The sequence below is a fragment of the Dasypus novemcinctus genome, chromosome 13, assembly GCF_030445035.2.
Source record: "Dasypus novemcinctus isolate mDasNov1 chromosome 13, mDasNov1.1.hap2, whole genome shotgun sequence".
Lineage (NCBI taxonomy): Eukaryota > Metazoa > Chordata > Mammalia > Cingulata > Dasypodidae > Dasypus > Dasypus novemcinctus.
Window position 1 is genome coordinate 43,452,324 of NC_080685.1, and position 25,386 is coordinate 43,477,709.

Below are 25,386 nucleotides of genomic sequence, written 5' to 3' on the forward strand. Positions count from 1 at the left end.
AAAAATTACAATCCACACCAAGAAACAGGAAGCTATGGTCCAGTTAAAGGAACAAGATAAGCCTTCAGATGACATAAAGGAGTTGAGACAACTAATCATAGATGTTCAAACAAACCTCCTTAATAAATTCAATGAGCTGGCTAAAGAGATTAAGGATATTAAGAAGATATTGGATGAGCACAAAGAAGAATTTGAAAGCATACATAGAAAAATAGCAGATTTATGGGAATGAAAGGTGCAATCAATGAAATTTAGAAAACATTGGAATCATATAATAAGCAGATTTGAGGAAGCAGAAGAAAGGATTGGTGAGCTTGAAGAAATGGCCTCTGAAAGTGAACATAAGAAAGAACAAATGAAGAATGGAAAAAATTGAATAAGGTCTCAGGAAACTAAATAACAGCAAAAGACATGCAAATGTATTGTGTCATGGGTGTCCCAGAAGGAGAAGAGAAGGGAAAAGGGGAAGAAGGAATATTTAAAGAAATAATGGTAGAAAACTTCCCAACCTTATTGAAGGATATAGATATCCCTGTCCAAGAAGCACAACATACTTCCATCCAAAAAAATCCAAATAAACCAACTCCAAGACACAAACTCATCAGAATGTCAAAGGCCAAAGACAAAAAGAATTCTGAGAGCAGCAAGAGAAAAGCAATGCATAACAAATAAGGGCTATCCAATAAGATTAAGTGCTGGTTTCTCACCAGAAACCATGGAGGCAAGAAGACAGTGGTCTGATATATTTAAGATACTACAAGAGAAAAACTTTCAGCCAAGAATCTTATATCCAGCAAGACTGTCTTTCAAAAATGAGGGCGAGATTAGAATATTCACGATAAACAGAAACTGAGAGAATTTCTAAGCAAGAGACCAGAAAAGACAAGACAGAGAGAGAGGCCTGGAAGAGAGTCTAGAAATGAAGATTATATCAATAAAAGTAACTAAAAGTGTCAAAAGAGTGGTGAAAATAAAATATGACAGATAAAACTCAAATAGTCAGGAATAAACTTAACTAATGATGTAAAGCACTTGTATTCAGAAAACTGTAACTCAATGTTAAAACAAATCAAATAAGCCCTAAATAACTGGAAGAACACTCCATGCTCATGGAACGGAAGACTAGATATCATTAAGTTGTCAATTCTACTCAAATTGATATACAGATTTAATGCAATCCTGATAAAAATAGCACCAGCATTAAAGAAAAAATTGAAAACATGTAATTAAATTTCTTTATAAGGGCAAGGAGTCCTGAATAGCCAGAAACATCATAAAAAGGAAAAATGAACCCTCATCTCCAGATTTTAAATCATAATACCTACCTAAAATCGTAAAAAAACAACATGGTACTGACCTACAGACAGACACAATAGACCAATGGAACCTAATTTATGGTTCAGAAACAGACCCTCACAGGTATGGTCAAGTGATTTTTGACTAGCCTGTCAAACTCACACAGCTCAGGCAGAACAATCCATTCAACAAATGGTGCTGAAAAAATTGGACATCCATAGCTGAAAGAAGTAAAGAGGACCCCTATCTCACACCTTTTCCAAAAAGTAACTCAAAATGGGTAAAAAAACTAAAAATAAAAGAACCATGAAACTTCTCGAAGACACTGGAAAATATCTTCAAGACCCGGTGGTAGGTGGTGGATTCTTAAAGGAGATAAGAGAAGGACTGAGTGGACTACTGATGTTTAATGTATGTAGAAGTTTTAATTAGCTTTACTGTAAAATTGTGGAAATGTATAGAGTAGATGGTAACACACAGTGAGTAACAGCTAATTTATAAATGGGGATGTGACTGAAAAGGGTAGTCAAGTTATGTAAATGCCAATTGACAAAATGCTAGAGAACAATCTACGAACTAAATGGGACAGTAAACCAAGAGATGGGTAAGAATTGTGGTTGATGATACAGATGCAAGAGTGTCCTCTGTTAGCTAGAACATATGTATATCACTACTGCAGAGTGTTGGGAATGTGGAGAAGCATGGGAAAAATACAGCTGGAGTAACCTATGGACTGTGATTAGTAGTAATAATATAATATTCTTGCATCTATGCGAAAGATGTACTGTGTTGATACTGAGGTAGTATGGAGAATGTGAGCCAAATGTACACTATGGACATGATAACAACCAGATGATATTTTATCTGTAGCAAATGAGTGTTGTCTGGCAATTCTGCACATGTGCATAATTGTTTTATAAGTTTACAACTTCTTGTATTAAAAAAATATATTTAAAAAATAATAATAGGGTGGGTTGGGGAAAAACACACCAAATGTAAGATAAGGACTATGATTAATAGTAAGATTTTGACAGTGTTCTTTCCTAGTTTATAACAAATGTCTCATGACAATGCAAGGTGTTGGTGGAGGGTTGATGTATGGGACCCCTAAGTAACTGGCACGTGGCTAGTTGCTCAGTATTAGAGTAGGTGCTCAATTCTGTTTCACAAGTGAACCAACAAGTTAATAAAAGCTAATGTGAAAATACTGTACCCAAAATCCTTTTCAGGGAGAACAGTCCTTTTATAAAGCTGGTATCCTGAAGAGCCACTGAAAACCTAGAAGGCTAAAAGCAAACTAAAGTGACATCACAATTTTTCTGAAGTCCTATTCCATTTTTTTCAATTATATCCAGAAAGAAATTGTAGCCATAAGTATTGTCAAGGCAGATGATATGTATATATGGTTTAACAATTTAGCAGCACAAGTTTATGATACATGCCATGAATGTTAAGTTCATATATCAATTTGGTTAGGTGATAATATCCAGTTGTTTGGTCAAACAAGCACTGGTCAGATGGTTACTGTGAGGATATTTCATGGATTTAAATCATTAGTAAATTGACTGCATTGATGGTTGCTTATATATACAATCAACAAAGGAGATTGCCTTTAGCAAAGGGAGAAGTTTCATCTAATCAGTGAAAGGCCTGAAAGGAAGAACTGATGATTTTAACAGTCAGGAAGAAGAATTTCCATCTTTACTTCAGCCAGCAAGCTTCTCCTAGGGAATTCACCAAAACCTTCATCACATACTTCCCAAGAACAATAAATTTATAAGTATTTCCACAAAGCCACAGATAGCTTTATTTATCTTTCTTTGTCCCTACTAGACCCCCTCCACTAATGGTAACCTAGTCTTTTTAGATACTGTTACATGGTTGCTGGGGAATGTGCCTAATCTAAGGTCTCTCCATTTTCATTTTTCTCCATTCCCGGCTCAGTTAATGCATCTCAAATGTTTACATTTTTGCTTTCACAATACCCATGTTCTCTTCTTCCCCTCTTCTTTCTTTTTTTCAGCTCTTAAAAAAAGTTATTAAGGGAATGGATTGGCTCAAGCACTTGAGCACCTTCTTCCCACATGGGAGGTCCCGGGTTCAGTCTGGTGCCTTCTAAAAACAAATAAACAAACAACAAGCAAATCAAATGAAAAATTCAACTCATGGGAACCGATGTGGCTTTGGTGGTTGAGTGCCAACTTTCCACATATGGGGTCTCACGCTCATTCCTTGGCCTTAGTACCTCAAAAAAAAAAAAAAGTTATTAAATTCCTTCTCCATCCCTCTTCCATTATTCTCATCAAACCCTGGCTCTAACAATCACTAGGCAGATTTGTTCTAACACCTCATCATTGTTATTTTAAAATATAAGATTTAAGTTTGGCACAGTTATTCTGTTTAGATATAATAAGTGAAACTTAAGTCTGTAAAAATGCTTAAAATTCCTTTTAGAGTTTCTACCTCTCATTTTCTGAATAAATCTACTTTCCCTTAAGCCTTAATGATCAAAATGAATTTTAAATATTATTTCATATCCAATTTTTATTTTAATTACCAGTATTACCAAAAAAAAAAAAAAAAGGGTAAAAACAAAGACCAACTATTTCCCATATTTCCAGAACACTAAGAAAAGAGATACTCATCCCACTGGGTCAAGCTTCAGAATGCCTGCCGTTCCTCCCCCAGCCACTTTTTGAGGAATATCTGTGATGGTTAATTTCATTTGTCAACTTGGCTAGGTTATGGTGACTAGTTGATAGGTCAAGCACTGGCCTGCTTGTTAATGCAAGGGTATCTCAAGATGGGATTTGCAGCTATAAATTGATTGTATTTACAAACAACAAAGGAGACTGCCCTCAATTATGTGGGGAGTGTCCTTCTCCAATTAGTTGGAGGTATTAAAATCCAGAACTAAGGGTTTCAGAATGAGAAGAAGAATCCACACTCTGCTTCAGCATTGTTTCTTGCAGATTTTCAAGCCAGCTAGCTTCCCCTGCTAAATTCAGACTAAAGACTTTTGGCATCATATTTATTGGAGTTTCCAGTTTGCAGTCTGCCAATTCCTTACAATTAATTGTAAATATAGTCTTTGTTGAAGAATTAGTCTTATGCAAATTCGTAATACCCCCTTGCCCTGCTACTGATGACCTAAGAGGCAACCAATCCCTAGGTTCTCCCATGACATACAGTGTAAAAAGATGAGCTGAACCCATCAGATTTCTTCTTTCAGAAATTTAAAAGCAGAAAATCTTTTGAAAATAAAGCAATTAACAGTGGGTGCATAAATAGAAATTACAATATAGTATTGGCTCTCACATTTCAGTTTGTCTAAGAATTATCTGGGCAGCTTGTTGAAGAAGCAGACTCCTGGGTCCCATGTTCAGAAATCTGGAGTCATAAAGTCTCCACATCCAGAAATTCTGAGTCAGTAAAGTCTGGGAATAAGACTTAGCAGGCTTCTTTTTTAACAAGTATCTCAAGCAATACTGATATAGATGGTTGAAAGAACACACTATAAATAATACTGACAGAGAAAGAACCTTAGGACACAAGCCAAAACTAGGAGGGTGCAAATTCACTAGAAAAACACTGTAGAGAAAATGGGGAGAGAAGTAGATATCAATAGTAGTAGAGCCTTAATGTGAAGATCCCACTGTCAGGGCTTCCTCTGCTTGCAGGACTTTCTTTACCACTGTTCCTGCTTTCTATAAAGTTAGTTCAGCATTTCCTGAGTTCCTGATCACATTTATCTATAAAATAAATCCCTCATTACATGAGATAACTTAAATGCAGCTAAAAACTTTAACAAAATTCATACACCAGGGAAGTGGACTTGGCCCAATGGATAGAAAATCTGCCTACAATATGGGAGGTCCGCGGTTCAAACCCTGGGCCTGATAAGGATAGAAGCAGTCACAGAAGAACACACAGCGAATGGACACAGAGAGCAGACAACTGAGGTGGGGGGGGGGGGAAGAGGAGAGAAATAAATGAAAAATAAATAAATATAAATAATAAATAAATTTCATACACCAAAAGCAAATTAGTTTTTCTTCTATGAGAGGGAAATAAGTGGTGAAAACATCAGCTCCTGAAATTAGGTAAAAACTTCAGTTTAAATGCAGAAGAGGGAAGAGGACTTGGCCCTGTGGTTAGGGCGTCCGTCTATCACATGGGAGGTCCACGGTTCAAACCCCAGGCCTCCTTGACCCGTGTGGAGCTGGCCCATGCGCAATGCTGATGTGCACAAGGAGTGCCATGCCACGCAGGGGTGTCCCCGCGTAGGGGAGCCCCGTGCGCAAGGAGTGCGCCCCGTAAGGAGAGCCGCCCAGCACGAAAGAAAGTGCAGCCTGCCTAAGAATGGTGCCGCACACACAGAGAAATGACATAACAAGATGACACAGCAAAAAGAAAAAAAAACACATATTCCCGTGCCGCTCACAACAACAGAAGCGGACAAAGAAGATGTAGCAAAAAGACACAGAGAACAGACAACAGGGTGGAGGGGGAAGGGAGAGAAATAAATAAATAAATAAATCTTTTTAAAAAATAATAAATGCAAAAGACACCTCAATTTCAAATTAATGGCTATGTCAAAGATCGTAACAACAAAAAAAAGCTTCACAGAGAAATTCAACAACACTTCACTTCTCTAAAACATTGAATATTGCTGACCATATCCTTCTTACTAAAAATCCCTTGTGCAACATCAACACTCTTTATAGCGCCCCCAAATATTATATCTAATTTTGTAAATCACAAATGGAGACTCTGCACAAAGGGAAAGGAAGAGTTAGATAATAACAAAACAGTAGATAGGATCAATACACAGACATACATTCAACTGGTCCTATAAAGTTGCTGCAGATGAACAACAAACCTGAATCTAAGCTGATTAGATGCCAACTAAAAGGAAAAAAATAATCAGTTCAAGCATAGGATCCATAAGATAAAAGTAAATCAATTATTTATGAGAATCACTGCTTTTTCTAGCATTGAAAATTAACAGGTTATCATTTTCACAATTTCTCATTAGAAGAGTGTTGGGTGATATTGTGGATAACATTCTCAAAAACATTCCATACTAGTACTACAACAAATTGTACATGGCTGGGTTTTTCATAATATGACTAATGGTGTAAATGTGAAGGTGAAACAGAGTACGCAATTTTATGACACCCAAATTAATGCAGTTTAATTTGCAAAATATTTACAGATTTCTGATAGCCCCTTACATTATCTGCAGAATGAGGTTGTGGGTTGCTCAAGTAACTCTTCATAAATATTATATATATTTTAACTTCTGATGAGATTTTTTTGGGGTGAGAATTTCAAGGTTGCATTCCATGTTAAGGTAAGTTGAGATATGTCGTTTTGTCAATTTAAGGGCAGAGGGTAATCCTCCTTCCATTTTTATATCTTTCCTATCCTTTATAGCAAAGCTCCTTTGTCACCATGCATTATTTCCTTAATCCAGACAATTTGGCTTCTGTTCCCATCATGCCACTGAAAGAATTTTACTCAAATCATGAATAACCTCCATTTTGCCTCTGAGGCATTTAACACCCACCTGACCCTTCTCTCCCCATTGACACTCACTAGACTAATTGTTATACAAGGGCATTTCATGGACTTTAATCACCAGTGAGCTGACTGCACAGATTTTATCTACAATCCACTAAGAAGACTGCTATCAACAATGAGTGACAACTCATCCAATCAGTTGAAGGCCTCAAAAGAGGAAGTGATTTCACCATTCAGTGAGAATTCCCATCTCTATTCCAGAGAGAGAGCATCTCCAGGGAACTATCAAGGACCTTCATCAGAGACCCTGATTTGCAGCCTGCCCTGTGGAATTTGGACTTGTGCATCCACACAGTCATGTGAGAGAATTTTATAAAAATCTCATACTATTTACAGATACCTCCTGTCGGTTCTGCTTCCCCAGAGAAGCCTGACTAACATATCATCCCTCAACTTCCAAAACACAACTACTTCCCGATTTCTCTGATAATACTTTTTCAGAGTTCCATTTTTCCAGCCCTTAAATATCTGTGTTTCCCAAGGCCTCAGTCCTCTCTTCCCACCTTACTAGGTTGGTCTTCTGTGGGATATCATTTCCCGTGGGGACTCAATTAGATTCTAAAATCTATCTGTAGCCCTTTCTGCCAGCTCCAAAGCCATACCTCCAACTGCATACAAAATATTTCTATTCTACTGTCATAAAGGCATTTCAAATCCAACATGTTCAAAACTGAAATCCCCTTTTCTTCTCTATCCCAATCTGCTACTTCTTCAATATTTCTTCTCCTAAGCAGAAATGTGGGTATCTCACTAGTCTCATTCCTCTCTCCATACCTTATACCTAAACAGTCTTCAACAAGTCCTGTTACTTCTATACCTGTATCTTTTGAATTTGTACCTTCTGCTCCATTCCCACTGCCACTGCCTAAATTCAGATTCTAAATTACCACTTGTAAGCCTTCTGACTTTCCTGCCTCCAAAATGGTACCCCCTCCCATTTACCCTTCAACTTATTGCCAGAGTTGCTTTCCTTAAACAAAATCTGATATCAATCCTCTGCCTAAATCCCTTCATGGTTGTCTGAGGCCTTCCTAATACAGGGCAAATGCCTCAGTTTAATGTATAAAGACCTTTATGAACTAGGTTCTATTTTATTTTTCTAGTCTCATCCTGCCTGTACATTTACACAAACCTTTTGTCATACTAAATTATTTATACTTCCAGGTATATTCCTTACTATTTTACCCCTACACGTTTTTGTATATGCCTATCTTTCTGCCTAGAATACACAGTGCTTAAAAATGTGGATTCTAGAGTTATAAATGAACAAATTCAAATTCCATTTCTACCACTGACTAGCTGAATGGCCTTGAGGAAGTTATTTAATGCAAGCCTTAATTTTCTCAATATAAAAATGAGAAAACAGTGTTCTCTACCACATATGGTTGTGAAATTTTAAAAATATGTAAAGTGCTTACACAATATATTGCACATGGAAGTACTCAATATATTTTTATTTAGCCAATTCACACTACAGCTTCAAGATTTACCTAAGGCATTATCTCTTCAAGGAAACCTCATCCCCAAAGTTGATTTGAATATCCTTTCTTTTTACTTTATAGAGATATATTCTGAGTGTTATAAAAGTACTTGTCACACTGCAGAGTAATTATGTATTTTCTAGTCTGTTTTCCCTCTCTAGACAGAGCTCCTATAAGACACTCTTTTTCTATTTTGTTTCTTCAATGCATAACAGAGTTACTTACACATACAGAGGAAATACACAGTAGTATCTTGCCAGGGAGTTAAATGAGTAGGTCATTTAGAAAATGACTGATAACTCTGCACTAAATTGAGGAGCTTGAATAATAGGATATTAGCATGGTTCATCCTGGTAGAATTCGCCCCAGAGCTAAAATAGCAATTATCTGGTTTAAAGACAATAGTTTCTGAACCAAATACACAATTTCAGAACAATTTTTTTCGAACTTCAGAATCACAAAGTATCAAAGTATATATCTCTCATACCTAATCATTTCTGAATTGTCTTTTTGGAACAAAATTACTAAATTCTAAATTACACTGAAAAACCAAACATATGGCCACTATTCCTCAGACTTGATAAAAATTACAGGAAGGAAATTTCCTACCCCTTGGTGGACTTCCATCAGTGCTCAGTAAGGAAGTCATGGCAATGATATATACAAATAACTCAAAATTGATAGGAAATAATCATATCAAATATGAAAAAAAAATGGTTTTGCAGATTAAGTCAAGTTCAAAAGTCCCAACTGTCAAAATCATTATACTAAAAGTGAATTTCAAAGCTATAAGAAAAACAGCACCTATGTGATATCTACCTCACAAAGTGGTTATGAGAATCATGAGATAACATACATGAATGCTTAATAAACCATAAAATTATACAAACATGAATTATCACTATTAACACTTTATTTTATTTTCATCATCTAAGAATTTCCTCTTTTTTCCAAGAAAATCTAATTTTGTTCAGAGCAAAATCTCATCTTACCTATTTTCTTTTTCTGTTGCCGACCAGCTGACTCTGTTATTGTTTCCTTCTTCTTTTCCACTGTAAACATAGTAACACAGTAAAAATTAAGAATGCATTAAGCTTCAAAAAAAAAAATGCTTTCTTGTGGCTGAACCAGTGAAACAAGCTTACAAGAAAAACACAGACTTTGATTATGACCATGATTAAGTCAACTGGCCTATTCCCATACCCACTGCCTATAAAAGGTAGACACTACAATATTCTAATAACAACAATAGTGTAAGCATTATTAACTGACTGCCCACAAAGGATTTTAAGTCACATAATAATCAAAATTGAGATGATTTTCAGAGTGTGGGCTATGATGTGGACCACTGACCATGAGGTGCAGCGGTGCTCAAAGATGTATTCACCAAATGCAATGAATGTCTCGTGATGATGGAGGAGACTGTTGTTATGGAGGGAGGAGAGGGATGAGGGGGGTGGGGGGTATATGGGGACCTTATATTTTTTGAATGTAATATTAAAAAATAAGTAAAGACGAAAAAAAATTGAGATGATTTTCAGACCATTAGTTGAGGATGATTACCTTAGGTAAAGTCTTGGCACAATTTTCAAATTCTGCTTTCTTGGATAACTATGGTTAATTGTACGTCTGTTCTCCTATTTACTATGGAAGGTAGGAATTCATTCATTCAGTTATTGGGTGCCTGAGTAGCAGGCCTTGTTCTGGGTATATAAATGATAAGACATGATTCTTGGTCTCTAAAAAGCAAGCTAGTGAAGACAAATAATCAAATACCAATTGTAACATAAGAAAGTGGCAAGGAAAAAAAAAGCAAAAAAAAAAAGGAAATTTAAAAAATTAAAAAAAAAAAGGAAGTGGCAAGACAGGAATATGCACAGGATAGGAGTATGAAGAAAGCCAAAAAACTTAGGCCAATTTTTTTGATGCATTTAAATTAGTATGATAGAGTAACAGTGAGCTTTTGAAAAGGAACAGTGTAATATATATTTTATACTTACTATTTTTAATCATGTGTGAATGGACTAGGAATAGATATGTCAAAAATTACCTTAGTTTATTTACATTGTCTGTTCCCCATATTATCTCAGTGTACTTATTTGGCTTGCAAATATATTATTTCTAAAAGCTCCGTTAAAGAGAACTGATAGGATTCTTTACCTTAGTCTATTAAATATACTGTGAAATCTGAAAGCGTTGACTAAATATATATTTGTGTGTTTGTGTGTGCATAAAGACAGTTTTGAGCATGAACCTGCTAGATTATTTCTATAGCCTAACATCACTTGTAGTCTCTTCTTTTGTCAAAGGCCCCAACTCAATACAGCTGCTTTTTTTTGGAATATTTTTTGGATAATACTCCAAATAATGCCAAAGATTAGATCAGCACAAGAAAAGAAAGCTACATCTGGATACAATTCTGATTCAAACACTTTTTTTTTTATTCCTCAAAGACCCTATGAACTTTTTTTTGCCTAGATGCATACCAAATTCTAAATATAGAATTTCAGAAGGGATTATATATTCAGAATTAGGACATTTATTCAAAAAGAAGAAATTAACTTATATTCTTCCTTTTAAATATCCTCCATGCTAAATATAATAATTGTCTGCTTGATCATAAATTCCTAGAAGACAGGATCTATGCCCATTCATTTTGTGTTGCTTTCATCATGGTAGATTCTACATATAACAAACAATCAAATTTGTCAATTAATCATATAAATAAAATAATACATGCTTACTGTTTTGATAGATTACCCAAAGTAGAGAACCTGAGAGCATAAAAAATGCCATGAGTCATTCCAATCATCCCTCAACTTAGCTCATACTTATTTTCAAAACAAGCACATTAAATAGTTACATTAAAAATCACAATTATGAAAACTTTGCCTGAAACTACATTACTTTGAATTTAGGTATAAAGCTAAGGAGATTTTTTATTATGTGTCTCTCTCATACAGAAAACTAAAGTTAAGGCAAATATCATGTAACACTAAAGAAGTCCAAAATCTACATGACAAAAAAAATTTATAAAATATTTAAGTTACAAGAATATTTACTCAAAAGCTCACTCTTAATCTATCATATTAATTTAAATACATCAAAAAAAAATTGGCCTTAGTTTTTTGGCTTTCTTCATGCTCTTATCCTGTGCATATTCCTGTCTTGCCACTTCCTTTTTCAAATTTTTTTAAATTTCTTTTTTTTGCCTTTTCCTCTGAGTGAAAGAGGGGCACCACTTCAGGGTTTTGAGGGACATAATCTGATAGGCTTTTAAAAGGAATATTCTGGCAAAAAATGATGGTGGCTTGGACCATGGTGGCAAACAGTGGAGGCAGTGGAAAGTGGTCAGATTCAGGTAGTCCAAGAGTATTTGCTGACAGGTTGGATGTAGGTAATGAGAGAAGAGTCAAAGATACTATATGAGGACTATGGCCTGAGCAAGTAGAAGGAGAAAACTGCCATCAACCAAAATGGAGAAGGCTACAAATGAAGCAGGTTTGGAAGTAAGAAACAAGTGTTAAATTTTGGACATGTTGTATTTGAGATGTCTATGAGACATTCAAGTGCACATGACAAATTGACAGTTGGATATATAAATCTTGCTTTCAGGAGAGAGTGTTGGAGATATATATGTGGGAGTCATTGGCAGAGAGAGCACGTAAATGAGTCCACAGAGAGAGTAAGTACAGGAAAAAAACCTAAATTTTGGATCACCTCAACAACAGAAAGCCAAGAAAAGGAACCAACAGGAAATTCTGAAAGAAAGACCAATAAGTAAGAAGAAAACCAAGAGAGCATGGTATCCTGGAAGTCAAATGAAGATAGCACATCAAGGTTTCTAGCTAGAAGTCTGGAGATTCATTCACCAAGATAGGGAAATCCTGGAAGAGGTTCAGGTTTGTGGAGGTGAAGATCATAAGTCTGGTTTTAAGTATGTTGAGGTGTATTATCAACACTAATGACTGAAGGAAAAATAAACTGTAATTTTTAAAACTTGACTTTGGTCTCTCATTCTTTGCTCTATAATGTGGGCATGTCATTTAACCTTTCTAAACCTCAATCTCTTTTTTTTATAATGTGGAGATAATATTTATACAATCAACCACAAATGGTTGCTGTGTAGATTCAATGAGATACCGAAGGAAAGAAAACTCCAAACTCTTATTAAAATACACAGAAAAGAAACAATACAGAAAGTCAAAGGAATTCTAAAAAACAAAAGTTAGATTTAATTCCTGTAGGAAGAAAAGAACATTCAATGCCAAATCAGGCCAATAGGAACTATTCAAATTATATTCATAACCACCCTTTTACCAACTCTTGGGCTGTGTCCTGTGAATAAAAATTCCTATTTTATTTCAAAGACAACGAATTCTCCTTGTTCCTAGCCTTTTCCTCAAACATCTTTTCAACCCTTAACGTAAGTAAAATGTGACATTTCCCTGAAGACTTTACTTACCTTGACCCACTAGTCATGCATAATTGTCATTCTCCAACACAGTTTACACATTGAAATTTCCATATTTTTGCTCAAAAGCTATTTCCTTTGCCTGTAAGTTCCTTCCCCCACCTCATTCTCTTTCCAAATTCTAACTATACATGAACGACTTCAAGGCCATTTTTTATCAAGGTTTCCATGGTCTGTCACAATTAATTGGGATCTCTTCTTCAGAACCACCATAGCACATAACCTGTACCTCTCATGTTCCTCACTTTTTTCTTGTTTTTATACTTTTTTGCAGTTTCTATAAAGTTTTTATATCAGAGTGGTGTTCCTAAAATATTTAGTGTGAATGCACACTCAATGAGCTTGACGTTTTGGAACTATTTGTAAAGGATGTAGCCATACTCACGTTTTTTACTCTGTTTTTCCACTTCAGCTTTCAGCCTCTTGTATTTGTCTGTCCGGTAAACCAGGACCCAGGTTATGCCTGAAACATTAAAATTAACAATGGTAAAGGTAAAATGTTTCTAAGAGTCGTAACAAACTATTACTGGGGAGGGAGGAATTTCAACTTTGTATATATACTCGTAGTTAACTTTTGTCAAAAATTAAGACGACTAACTCTTGAACCAAAACACCCATAACACGAAGTGAAAATGTTTCCAAAAATACGCAACTGAAATGTACATTAGAACAACAACAACAACAAAAAGGCAATCGATTCCACACTATTCCTTCCGCTCCCTTACAGGAGTTGTCCTAAAGGCCCTAGGAGTATGTAAGTATCCCTCCCTCGGCCACAAGGAAGCGACGCTCGCGACCGGTCCCCGTGCCTCGGATCCCTCCCCTTGGATCAAACGTCCCAGAAGTATTTGATCTCACCCTCGGCGAGCAGAGCCGTGCAGACGGAGATAAAAACGATGAGCAGTGTGTCTGCGAACATGGTGCTCATCTCGCACCTCAGTGTTCTGCACTCCCACCTTAAGGCGAAATAGCTCTAGAGCCAGGGAACCGAAGTGAAAAACAAGTTCCCTAGACTCTGCGACCACCTACTAATACAGAGATTCTGACAGACGGAAAATCACACTTCCGCTTCCGGGCTACAGCACCGGAAGGGCTTTTTACCGAGACTGGTGCAGTGGCTGCGAAGCTAGTGGAAATCTATCCGCTGTCTTCTGGGGTTGAAGGGCAGGCGTAGAGGCGGGATCTCGCGAGAGTTAGAACTAAGGGGTGAGTGGACAATGTAGTGGTGGTGGTGGTGGTGTAGCATGGGGGTCTTTTCTCACCGGAATGCTGGGTTACTCCTTTTTCTCTGCTAGTCCAGTTGTTTGGACACGTTTGGACTTCTGCCTCAGCCCACCTCTGTGACCAGTTAGTTCAGAGTGTGTTTGCTATAAAGCAACGTTGTGAACGCCTTTTTTTTTTAAGCCGACACGCCGCGGACTTGGCTCTAGGGACGCAAAAATGAGTTAGTCCACGGGCTGCTGGCTTCAGGAAGCTCACGTCCTGAAAGAAGAGAAACTTGTACTTACGGTGAGATTAGGGTTTTAATAGAGGTATGAACGGAATACTGCAGTGGCACAGTTGAGGGGATGGTCACAGAAAGCTAGTGAAAGGAATCGAAGCAGTTTTAGAGAAGTAGGAGAGAGGACTTTCCAGGCAAAAGGAAAGGCAGGCAAAGACACGGATGGTTGGAAATACATAATTTATACTCGAGCAGTGAGTGGTGTGTGTAGAATAGGAGTCATAAACCCAGATGCTTGCAATAGTCAGGTAATGTAAATGAGTGAAATAGACTGAGTGTAAGAAAATGGTAGGAAAATACTACCGTGAATAGGAGGGCACTATCTAAAAGGAGCATCTGATACTTCAGTCCAACCGATTTCCTTGGGAGAACGAGCACCCAGTTTACGATATCTAACCATATTTTCAAGATAATCCAGAAACCCAGGTTTTACGTGAAAGTTCAATTTATGAATGATAGTAATTTCCTTCAAATGTTTCATATTTATATAGGTCAAAGAAAATGTCTCAGCAGCTTGGATTGAGCCTGTGTAGAGGTTTTCTGCATTTTAGAACTGTGTGATTGAAAGTTTGGAAGCTGGCTGAGCAGTCTCTTCTATCTGCCATTGGTTCCTTCCTCTTAAGCTCTGCTTTCAAAAAAAATTTTTTTTTAAGATTTATTTTATTTATTTCTCCCCACCCCCTCGTTGTTTGCACTTGCTGTGAGTGTTCATCTTCCTTATTTCTTTGGTGGGCACCAGGAACTGAACTCCGGACCTCTGATGGGGGAGGAAGGCACCTAATTACTTAAGCCACCTCTGTTCCCTGCTTTTGTTGTATCTCTCATTATGTTTTTCCTCTTGTGTCTCTTATGTCATCTTGTTATGTCACCTTGCCTCACCAGCTGGTCACACCAGTTTGCTGTCTTCTTTAGGAGGCAACGGAAAGGAGCCACAGACCTCTCGTGGCAGGTGCTTGAGCCACATTGGCCTCCCAAAAATATTTCTCTTATAATACTATTTTTGACCTTTTGAGTTATATGTACATTTCTAATCTCCTCTTTTAGACTTAGCAGCAGAGACCCTATCTCATTTATAGCAGACATTATTGAGCTATTTGTAGAACAGTGGTAAGCAGGGTGCACTCTGAGTAAGATACAATTGCAGATTTCCACGGTTCCCCATGGAGATTATACATTTTAATAATTGTAAGACGATTCATAATTTCTATTTCTCCAGTCAGTTTTGGTAAGTTTTATTTTTCTAGGAATTTGTGTATTTTGTATAAATTATCACATTTATTGGAATGTAATTGTTGAGAGTATTCTCTATCTTTTAAGTCTATTTTATTTGTAGTTTTGTCAAGTTTGTCCATTCTTGATATTATTTATAACCTTTTTTTCATCAATCTGGTCAAAGATTTATGTGTTAGGTTAATTTGATTTTTTAAAATTTATTGGCCTTCCTATTTTCTATTCGTTTTCTTTTTCATTCATCTCTTCTTATATTTTTGTATCTCCTTTGGGTTTATTTTGATATTTTTCTAACTTAATATAGATGCTTAGATCATTAATTTTTGTTGCTGTCAGCCGGAAGGGTATCAGGAATGAAGGACAAGAGAGAAGGGATCAAGGGATCTGCAAGTCAATGCCTACAGACAAGTTTATTTCTATTCAGCTACATACTTATAGAGAAAGCTTATGTGCTGACAAGCACATTCAGATTTATTGTTGTCTTATTCTTAGAAACAGGGAGAGGCTGTTTATCTCTTAAGTTTTGAAAGTGACTTTGTTTTTTCTACTAAACTGGCCTGTTGACCTAGTAAATCTTAACTGGAGACATTCCTGTCCTGATGACCAAAGGAGTCTCAACAAAGAACATTCTTTTCTTGTTCCATTTCCTAGGTAACATCACATCTTATTTTCTTCAGCCAATAAGTCATTACTTCCTTCCATTTTCAGTCTTTCTATTACTGTAGGTGATCAGGATCGTGGCAGGGCACAGTGGTAGTGGCAGCTCCTCTCTCTCCTCTCCTGCAGGTTTCCTTGCTTTCATCTTCTGACTAAAGTGGCTTCCTATTAATTTCTGGCTCCTAGGGCCTTCTCTCTTAGCTTCTGGGTTCCTCTCTGTCCCTGCTGCCTTCTTTCTGTGTCTGCAGCTTTTTATTTCTGCAGTAAGAGGATTATGATCCACCCTGAATAGATCTGAAGTGATCTAATCGAAAGGAAGGTCTCATCTACAGTAGGTTTACAAGCACAGGAATGGATTAGCTTTAAGAACAGGATTTTCTGGAGTTCACAAAAGCTTCAAACTACCACAATTCTAAATCAAAACCCCAACAGAGTTTTTTCATGGAACTTGATAAATTAATTCCAAAAGCTGATATAGAAAAGTAAAAATCCAAGAATAGCCAAGCTACTTCTGAAAAATAGTAATGAAGAACAACATTACCAGATGTCAAAACTTATATTTAAAATATGGTGATTAAGATTGTGTAATGGCACAGGGATTAACAAATTGACCAATAGAAAAGAACAGAGAGCCTAGAAATAGGGACTGTAATGTGTGACAGAGGTGATATGAGAGATCGGTGGGGAGAGGAAATGTTCAATAAAAGGAGATTAAAAAAATGGTTATCTATAAGGAAAGAAAGAAATTAGATCTGTACACAACTAACTACACATGGGTCAATGACTTAAATAGCGAAATTTAAAATTTGTCATTTAGTAGAAAGTAGCCATGAATAGTTTATGGATCTCAGAGTATGGAAGGATTTCTTTAACAAGACACAAAATACTAACTTAAGAAATTGATAACATTTATTAAAATTTCTCATCAAAAGACATCTTACAGAAAGTGAAAAGACAAGAATTGGGAGAAGATATTTGCAACACACATAGTCAACAAAAAAGTAGTATCGTAAGTATCAAAGTCAGTAAGAAATGGACAGGGAAGCGAACTTTGCCCAGTGGTTAGGGCGTCCATCTACCACATGGGAGGTCCGCGGTTCAAACCCCAGGCCTCCTTGACCCATGTGGGGCTGGCCCATGCACAGTGCTGATGGCACACAAGGAGTGCTGTACCACGCAGGGGTGTCTCCCCGTATAGGGAAGCCCCACACACAAGGAGTGCGCCCCCTAAGGAGAGCCGCCCAGCGCAAAAGAAAGTGCAGCCTGCTCAGGAATGGCACCGCACACACGGAGAGATGAGACAACAAGATGATGCAACAACGAAAAACAGATTCCCGTGCCGCTGACAGCAACAGAAGCAGACAAAGAAGAACACACAGCAAATAGATGCAGAAGCAGACAACTGGGGGGGGGGCGGGGAGAGAAATAAATAAAATAAATAAATCTTTAAAAAAAGAAAAAGAAATGGACAAATAATTTAATAGAAAGGTGGTCAACAGAATTAGCAGATCTTTCCCAGAAAAGAAAAAACATATGACCATACACATAAAAATATTATTCAGCTTCATTAGTGATTAGGGAACTGCAATTCACAACCAATTCATTTGGCAGTTAGACCAGAACTGGAGGATGTGATCACTTAATCCTTGTTCCTGGGAATAAAAACACTCCACATAAATGTACAACAGTTATATGCCACAATATGGATAAATCCTAGCAATATAATATTTAGTGAAAAAATAAGTCATTAAGGATTACATACAACATGATAGACTTTTCATGAAGTTTATAACATCTGAAACTCCCAAAAGACTTTTTTGGAGAGTAGATTTACATGTGGTATTGAAGGGAAAGCAAGGGAATGATGATTTAAGTTAGTGTTGCCTCGAATGGAAAGAGGCTGGGTAATGTCATAGAGAACCAAAGAGGTGAATTATTAATACTGATTTTCATGTTGATGGTGATTTCGTGGTTATCATATTATTTTAGGTGCATGAAGAAATGCTTGAGTCTTGAATGCACCAATAAGAATGTATCTTGAACAAATAATGATGAATCCAATTCTCTGCACCTGAGCTCAAAAAAATTTTTCTTTTTGCATTCAACTCCATAACATGTCTGTTTGTTTTACTATAAAAACAAGAAAGGGGGGAAAGGTAATATTTTAAATTACTTGCTATCAAGAAAAAGTGATACTCTTGGAAAATGTGCAATATTCTTCTGTGGCTTCAAGTACTCCCTGACTGATTGCCACTTTTAACTGGGAATAGAAACATCCTGAATTTAGAAGATCAGTGATAGTGGGAAGTCACTGAAATATCTTGGATGGGAATTTTTCAAAATAAGCAGTATTTCTTTTAAAACTTAATTTTTCAGGCCGGCAGCTTTATATAGATAAATTTAGTTGGGAGAGATACTGTAATCAGGAAAACCAGTTGGTTTTTACCAGGATACAGTTTTCAAGTGAAGAAGTCTGGAACTAATTAAATGATATCAGCAGAAATTGAAGAGGGTGAACAAATTCAAGGGAATTTTGAAGGATGAAATAGTTTTTAGAATTAAATAAGATTTGAATAAAAAGAATATATCAATAATTAACTTTATGGTAAATCTGCCTCTACATTTTAATCTTACATAAAGTAGTTGGGAAGGGCATCTTTTTTTGCAGGACGGAAAGTATAAAACCTTAAATTTTGACAAACATTTATGATAGTGTTAGAAGGAGCCTTAGAAATAATTAAATGTCTAAATAAATCCATGTTCTTGTTCTTATGTCTATATCTTGGCGTTCTTATTAGCAGCTTAAAATCTGAGGTGATTTTGCTCATTACAGATACACCCTGTCACACTTACTCTGTATGACCGTGATATATTGCAGGCCGTTAATCCACTTTTACTCACAATTTAAACTCTTACCCTTCACCTTAGTAATTCACTGGCCTGCCACAAAGACACTGATTTTATTCACAGAGAAACATAAATACTATCAGCAATACTGTTGAATTCCTTAATTTCATGTTCCTGACTCTAGGCCTTTTTAGGTGCTCAGTCTCCAATTGACCTAAGCATATGAAGCACAGGGCCTATTCTATAGTGGATGCAAAATATATTTGTAGAAGAGTTGAAATGTGTGTTTTGCATCCAAAAACATTTTGTCGAAGCACAGGGAATTTTTAACATTCCTTTAGTGTGGTACAGCTCATTTACCCTTTCCCTGGCAGGGGAGATCTTGTTCTCTACAGGATTAGCCAGTCCTCTATCATTCATTATACTGATTTTCGCTCATATTTCTGAAATTTTTCTCTTAATACCTTAGTTCACAATTCAATCCATGGGTTCTGAACGTGGAGAAAGTCCAGCTCGCTATTGCAGGTAAAACCTTCTGAAGGTACAGTACCATGGAGATTTTACCCCCATCTCAGGTCTGATCTTCAAGTTTGAAAGTTTAGAAACTTGATTATATGGATTCCCCTAAGGGTAATCAGCTTCCATAAAATTTGAATAAAAGAGTGTAGCTTTGGGGAATGGATGTGGCTCAAGCAGTTGGGTGCTTGCTTCCCATTTGAGAGGTCCGGGGTTTGGTCCTGGTGTCTCCTAAAAACAAAAACAAACAACAAGTAAACAAACAAAAAGACCAACTCAGGGAGGCGGATGTGGGTCAATGGTTGAGTCCCGGCTTCCCACTTAATGAGGTTCCAGGCTTCAATCTCTCACCCCCCATACCTCAAAAAAAAGAAAAAAAAAAAACTTATTAGCAATCACTATCTCTGGGGTTAGTAAGCATTCCAGTATTCGTTGAATGAGTGAGTGGATAGATCAATGAGGAAGTGAGGGAAGCAAGGTATATATCCTTCACTAGAAATACATTCAGAGATAATAATCAGGAATAAAATTTATAGTATTAAAAAAGTGGCTTTATATCTGCCATCTACACCAATGCTTGCCACATAATAGGTGCTCAGTAAATATTTGGTAAGATAGTGACTAAGAGGCAATATAATGAAAGAGAAAATGAACAATTTAGGGGTTAACAGAAATTTAGGATAGCTATATGAAAGAAAGAAAATAAGTAGGACTTTGAATTGCTGATAAATCACAAGTCCATACTATTTAAAAGACAGTGGGAGTGGAGTCTTTGAAGATTTTAGAGAAACAAAAAAAAGTGAAATGATGGAAGTGGTGCCTTCAGAAAATGAATTTCGGCAGCCCAACTGAAGATAGATAGCAGATTAGTTAGAAGATTATTATTGAAGTCTAGACATGAAAAAATAAGAGCCATAACTGGGATGTTGTCATTGGAGAGAAAGATGAATAGCAGAGAAACCAGGAAAGCAATTCACAGGAAAAATTTAATATGGCCTGGAGAATAGAGAAAGAAGAAAATGGGTGAAAATTATTCTCATATTTCAAACATGGCTGATAGGAGAATAAATCCATAATAAAAACCATATTATACAAACTCAGCTTGGTCTAGTATCCTCTTTGCCAATCTTTATTTGTCCCCTTAGTTAAATTCCTATCCCATCCTTTTTCAGAAACTTTCCCACTTTTCTCATCTTTTATCCCACCAGAGTTCATGTCATTCTTCATAATGTCACCTTGTCTCAGAAATTTAATCTATGGTGAATTTCCTTTCCTCCTCTATGTTTCATTTTAATTGAATGGTTTCTATACTTTGTCTTCAAATTCACTTAATTTTTCTGCAACATCTAATGTTATTTCTATAGTATTTTTTCATTTAAAATGTTGTAATTTTCATTTCATTTCTAGATGCCAGTGATAACATCTAGGAGCTTGACTTGGGACTCTTTTTTTTTAAATCTTCCGTGTCTCTAACATTCAGTCTTTCCTGTAGCTTCCTGACTATATGGATACATTTATAATATTGTTTTAATGTGCTTGCTTACTAATTATATTCTCTGAGTCAATCCTGGATGAGTTTCAGTTGATTGCTTTTTCTCTTCATTTTGGTTCATATTTTCCTTGCTGGTAATTTTTTTATTATTACCAGACATAAATTTTACTTAATTGGATATTGGAAATTTTTTGTATTCCTATAAAATATTCTTGAGTTTTATTCTGGGATGAGGTTAAATTACTTGGAAGCACCCTAATCCTTTCAGGTCTTGCTTCTAGGTTTTGTTAGGTTGTTACCATAGCTAAGTTAGGAATAACTTTTCACTCTACTGACACAAAACATTTCTGATTACCCAATGCCCCTTGAATTTATTGGTATCTCACTAAATTGGGTATTCCACTCTGGCTAGTAGAAACAGGTACTCTTCCCACCCCTGTGTGAGTTTTGGCAGTATTTTCTCTTAATTCTTTCAGGTGGTTCTTTCCCCAACCTCAGGTATTTTCCTCACATGCATGCTTTGCTCAATACTCAGCTAAAATACTTGAGAGAGAACTTTTCTGCAAATCTCTGGAATTCTCTCCCTGTGCAGCTCTCTCCTCCCTGGCATTCTGTCCTGTGAGCTTTAGCCACCTTGGCCTCCCCTTATTCCCAGCTCCATCTGTAATTCAGGGAGATTGCCAGTTCCTCTTTCCTGCCCTGAGCTGGGAAATTTTTTCCAGGCAGTAATCTGGGACAGTCATAGGGTTTACCTCATTTGTTTCTCATCTGTCAGAGATGTATCACTGTCCTTCATTGCCTGATGTCCATTATCTTAAGAAGTGTTGTTTCATATATATATATTTTTGATTCTTTATTGGAAGTACATTTATTTTAGGTCTTTTTTAAAAACTTTACACTTTCTTACAGCAAATTTTGAATCATAAATAAGCATCTTTGAATCAAGTGAATATAAGCTTGTTCCTTGCAAGCATTTAAATAAAAAATACAATAAATACATTCTTTTAATATTGGAGAAAATGCATGCAAGATATTTATTGATCTTATCTAGAGCTTAATGAAATTTCTAAAATCTGTGTACCTTTCATCATTCTTAAAATCTTACCAACTAATGTTGGTGTTATAAAAAATTATTCTTCAAAGATTCAACTTTTTACATTTACCAGTGTCTGAGAATAGCTACGAATAAATAACTATCCAAAGAATGATCACATTTATAACCTCTCATTTGTAGAGCCTAATTACTCAGCAAGGCCTCAAGGCCTGTGCAAATTTAAATTACTTATTAATGACCACAGCAAGCCAATCTAGAATTCTATTTAAATTGATAGAGGTGTTCTTAGGAATATACCTATTACAGATTTAGGTAGAGTCTTTTAAAACTAAAACTACAAACTTAACCTTCAAATTTACCTCATGAGCTCTTTAAAGTCTACAGTACTGTGGCGCTTATAGATGATTATACAACCATTTTCAGGATTTTAGTTGTTTGCTATTTGGAAGATAAAGGTGACCATGTTATTAAGTTTTTGTTTTTTTTTCCTATCTGGTTACATCATTGTCTTTTTAGTGAGTCGCTTCGCCATGCAGGGACCTGTGCCTCTCTGCGCCATGCAGGTCTGGGACGCCTCTTTTTTTTTTTTTACCTGGAGGTCCCAGGGATCAAACCTGGGTTCTCCATATGGTAAAGGGTACCTCAATTGCTTGAGCCACAGCTGCTTCCCAAAACCAAATCTGATAAGGATTTTTTAATGAGGAATTTTATTTTATTTCCCCCCTCTTGTTGTTTGCACTCACTGTCTGCTCTTGTGTCCATTCACTGTGTGTTCTTCCATGTCTACTTGTCTTTTTTCTTCTTGTCTTTTGCTTTTATTTTTTTATTTTTATTTGTAAAGATTTATTTATTTTTATTTCTCTCCTCTTCCCCCTACCCCCCTTTGTCTGTTCTCTATGTCCATTCACTCTGTTCTGTGTCTGCTTTGAATTCTTGTCAGTGGCATCAGGAATCTGTATCTCTTTTTGTTGTGCCATCTTGCTATGTCAGCTCTCCATGTGTGCGGCACCACTCCTGGGCAGGCTGTGCTTTTTTCCACGCAAGGCGGCTTTCCTTATGGGGTGCACTCCTTGTGTGTGGGGCTCCCCTACACAGGGGACACCTTGCTCCTTGCACGTATCAGCACTGTGCGTGGGCCAGCTCCACATGGGTCAAGGAGGTCCGGAGTTTGAACCGCAGACCTCCCATGTGTTAGGCGGACGCCCTATCCATTGAGTCAAGTCCGATTCCCTCATTGTAGTTTTGATTTGCATTTCCTTGATGGCTGATGATGTTGAGCATCTTTTCATGTGCATTCTGGCCATTTGTGTATCTTCTTTGGAGTGATGTCTGTTCAAGTCTTTTGCCTGTTTTTAAATTGGGTTGTCTTTTTGTGGTTAGATTGAAAGTTTTCTTTATATATCCTGGATATTAACCCTTTATCAGAGATGGTTTCCAAATATTTTCTCTAATAGTGTAGGTTGTCATTTTACTTTCATGGTAAAGTCCTTTCAAGAACATGTTTTTTTAAAATTTTGATCATATCCCATTTATCTATTTTTTAATTCGTTGCTTGTGCTTTGAGTGTAAAGTCTAAGAAGCCATTTTCTAACACAACATCCTGAAGATTGTTCCCTGCATTTTTTTGTAGGAGTTTGATGTTCTGGCTCCACATTTAGGTCTTAGATCCTTTTTGAGCTGATTTTTGTGTAAGGTGGGTTGTAGGGAGTCCTTCTTCTCTTTTTGGCAAATGGAGAACCAGTTTTTCCAGCACCATTTGTTGAAGAGACTATTCTTACCCAATTGAGTGGTCTTTGACCCCTTGTCAAAAATCAGTTGACCATAAATGTGAGTGTTGATTTCTGAACTCTTAATTCTATTACATTGCTCTGTATGTCTCTCATTATGCCAGTATACAATGCTGTTTTGATTACCATGGCTTTGTAATAAGTTTTAAGTTTAGGAAATATGAGTCCTCCAACTTCATTCTTTTTTTCAAGTTTGCTTTGCATGTTCAAGGCCCCATACCCTTGCATATAAATTTGATGATTGGATTTTCCATTTCTGCAAAGAAGGTTGTTAGAATTTTTATTGGGATTGAGTTGAATCTATACATCACTTTGGGAAGGATGGACATCTTAATGATATTTAGTCTTCAAATTCAGGAACACAGAATGTCCTTCCACTTACTGAGGTCTTCTTTGATTTCTTTTAGCAATGTATTATAGTTTTCTGTGTACAGGTTCTTTACATCATTGGTTAGATTTATTCCTAGATATTTGATTCTTTTAGTTGCTGTTGTAAATGGAATTTTTTTCTTGATTTCTTCCTCTCATTGTTCATTGCTTGTGTATAGAAACACTACTGATTTTTTGGGTACTAATCTTCTACCTTGCCACTTTGTTAAATTCATGTATTAGCTCTAGGATCTTTCTTGTGGATTTTTTAGGACTTTCTGTATATAAGATCATGTCATCTGCAAATATGGGAGGTTTTACTTCTTCCTTTCCAATTTGGATGCTATTCAAAAAGTTAGTGTTATGAAGCAAAGAAGTGGAGAACTATTCTGGATTTTAAAGATTCAAAGAGAAAACAAAATATAGTATAAGAAACTTTGTTATATCTTGATTCTCATTAGCCAGGTATGAAAGACATATGGGGGAGGATTGGAAAATTGAATATAAACTAAGCATTAGATGATATTAGGGAATCATTAATTTTTTTAAGTATGAAAATGCTATTATGATTATGTAGGAGGTGGTCCTTGTGCTTAAAACATGCATGTTATGTACTATTTAGGCTGAAGTTTGATGTCTACAATTTGTTTTTTTAAAAGATGGAACTCTTCACGAATTTGCACATCATTCGTGCACAAGAACCACACTTATCTTCTCTGTATGGTTCCAATTTTAGAATATGTGCTGCTGAAGCAAGCACTATAATTATTTTTTAAATGATTTTAAAAAGTGAGATAAAGCAGATTTTTAAAAAAATGGTAATATTTTTTGAACCTAGGTTGTACATAGATGTTCATTGCACTACACTTTTAACTGCTCTATTTGTTTGAAAAATTTTGTAAAAATGTTTTTACTATAATCATCTGAATAGAGGTTTTTCTTCTTTCCTTTATTGGCACTCTATGAACCCTTTCAGTCTGAGGACTTTCACCTTTCTTTTGTTCTAGAAAATTCTTGATTGTTATTTCTTCATATATTTCCTCCCCTACATTTATTTTTTCTTCTTAGATTTGTATTATATGGATTTCAATATCTA

At 36.2% G+C, this 25,386-nt stretch overlaps 1 protein-coding gene, 1 long non-coding RNA gene and 1 other non-coding gene across 3 annotated transcripts in view; 1 reads left to right on the forward strand and 2 right to left on the reverse strand.

The window, feature by feature from the left end:
* The window catches only part of TMCO1 (transmembrane and coiled-coil domains 1), a 70,374-nt gene extending 56,393 nt beyond the window's left edge, over positions 1 to 13,981 (reverse strand). The window contains exons 1-3 of the mRNA XM_058310057.2: positions 13,696 to 13,981; positions 13,223 to 13,300; positions 9,356 to 9,415 (exon numbers count right to left, since the gene is read on the reverse strand). Coding sequence (XP_058166040.1) covers positions 9,356 to 9,415; positions 13,223 to 13,300; positions 13,696 to 13,765 — 208 coding nt within the window. The 5' untranslated portion in view covers positions 13,766 to 13,981. The remainder of the gene's footprint in view (positions 1 to 9,355; positions 9,416 to 13,222; positions 13,301 to 13,695) is intronic.
* Positions 13,930 to 25,386, forward strand: part of LOC131280917 (uncharacterized) — a 94,030-nt gene continuing 82,573 nt past the window's right edge. The window contains exon 1 of the long non-coding RNA XR_011645476.1: positions 13,930 to 14,043. This is a non-coding gene — a long non-coding RNA (uncharacterized lncRNA). The remainder of the gene's footprint in view (positions 14,044 to 25,386) is intronic.
* On the reverse strand, positions 24,944 to 25,050 carry LOC111763236 (U6 spliceosomal RNA). Its single transcript, XR_002796140.1, has one exon. It is a non-coding gene; the product is annotated as a U6 spliceosomal RNA (small nuclear RNA).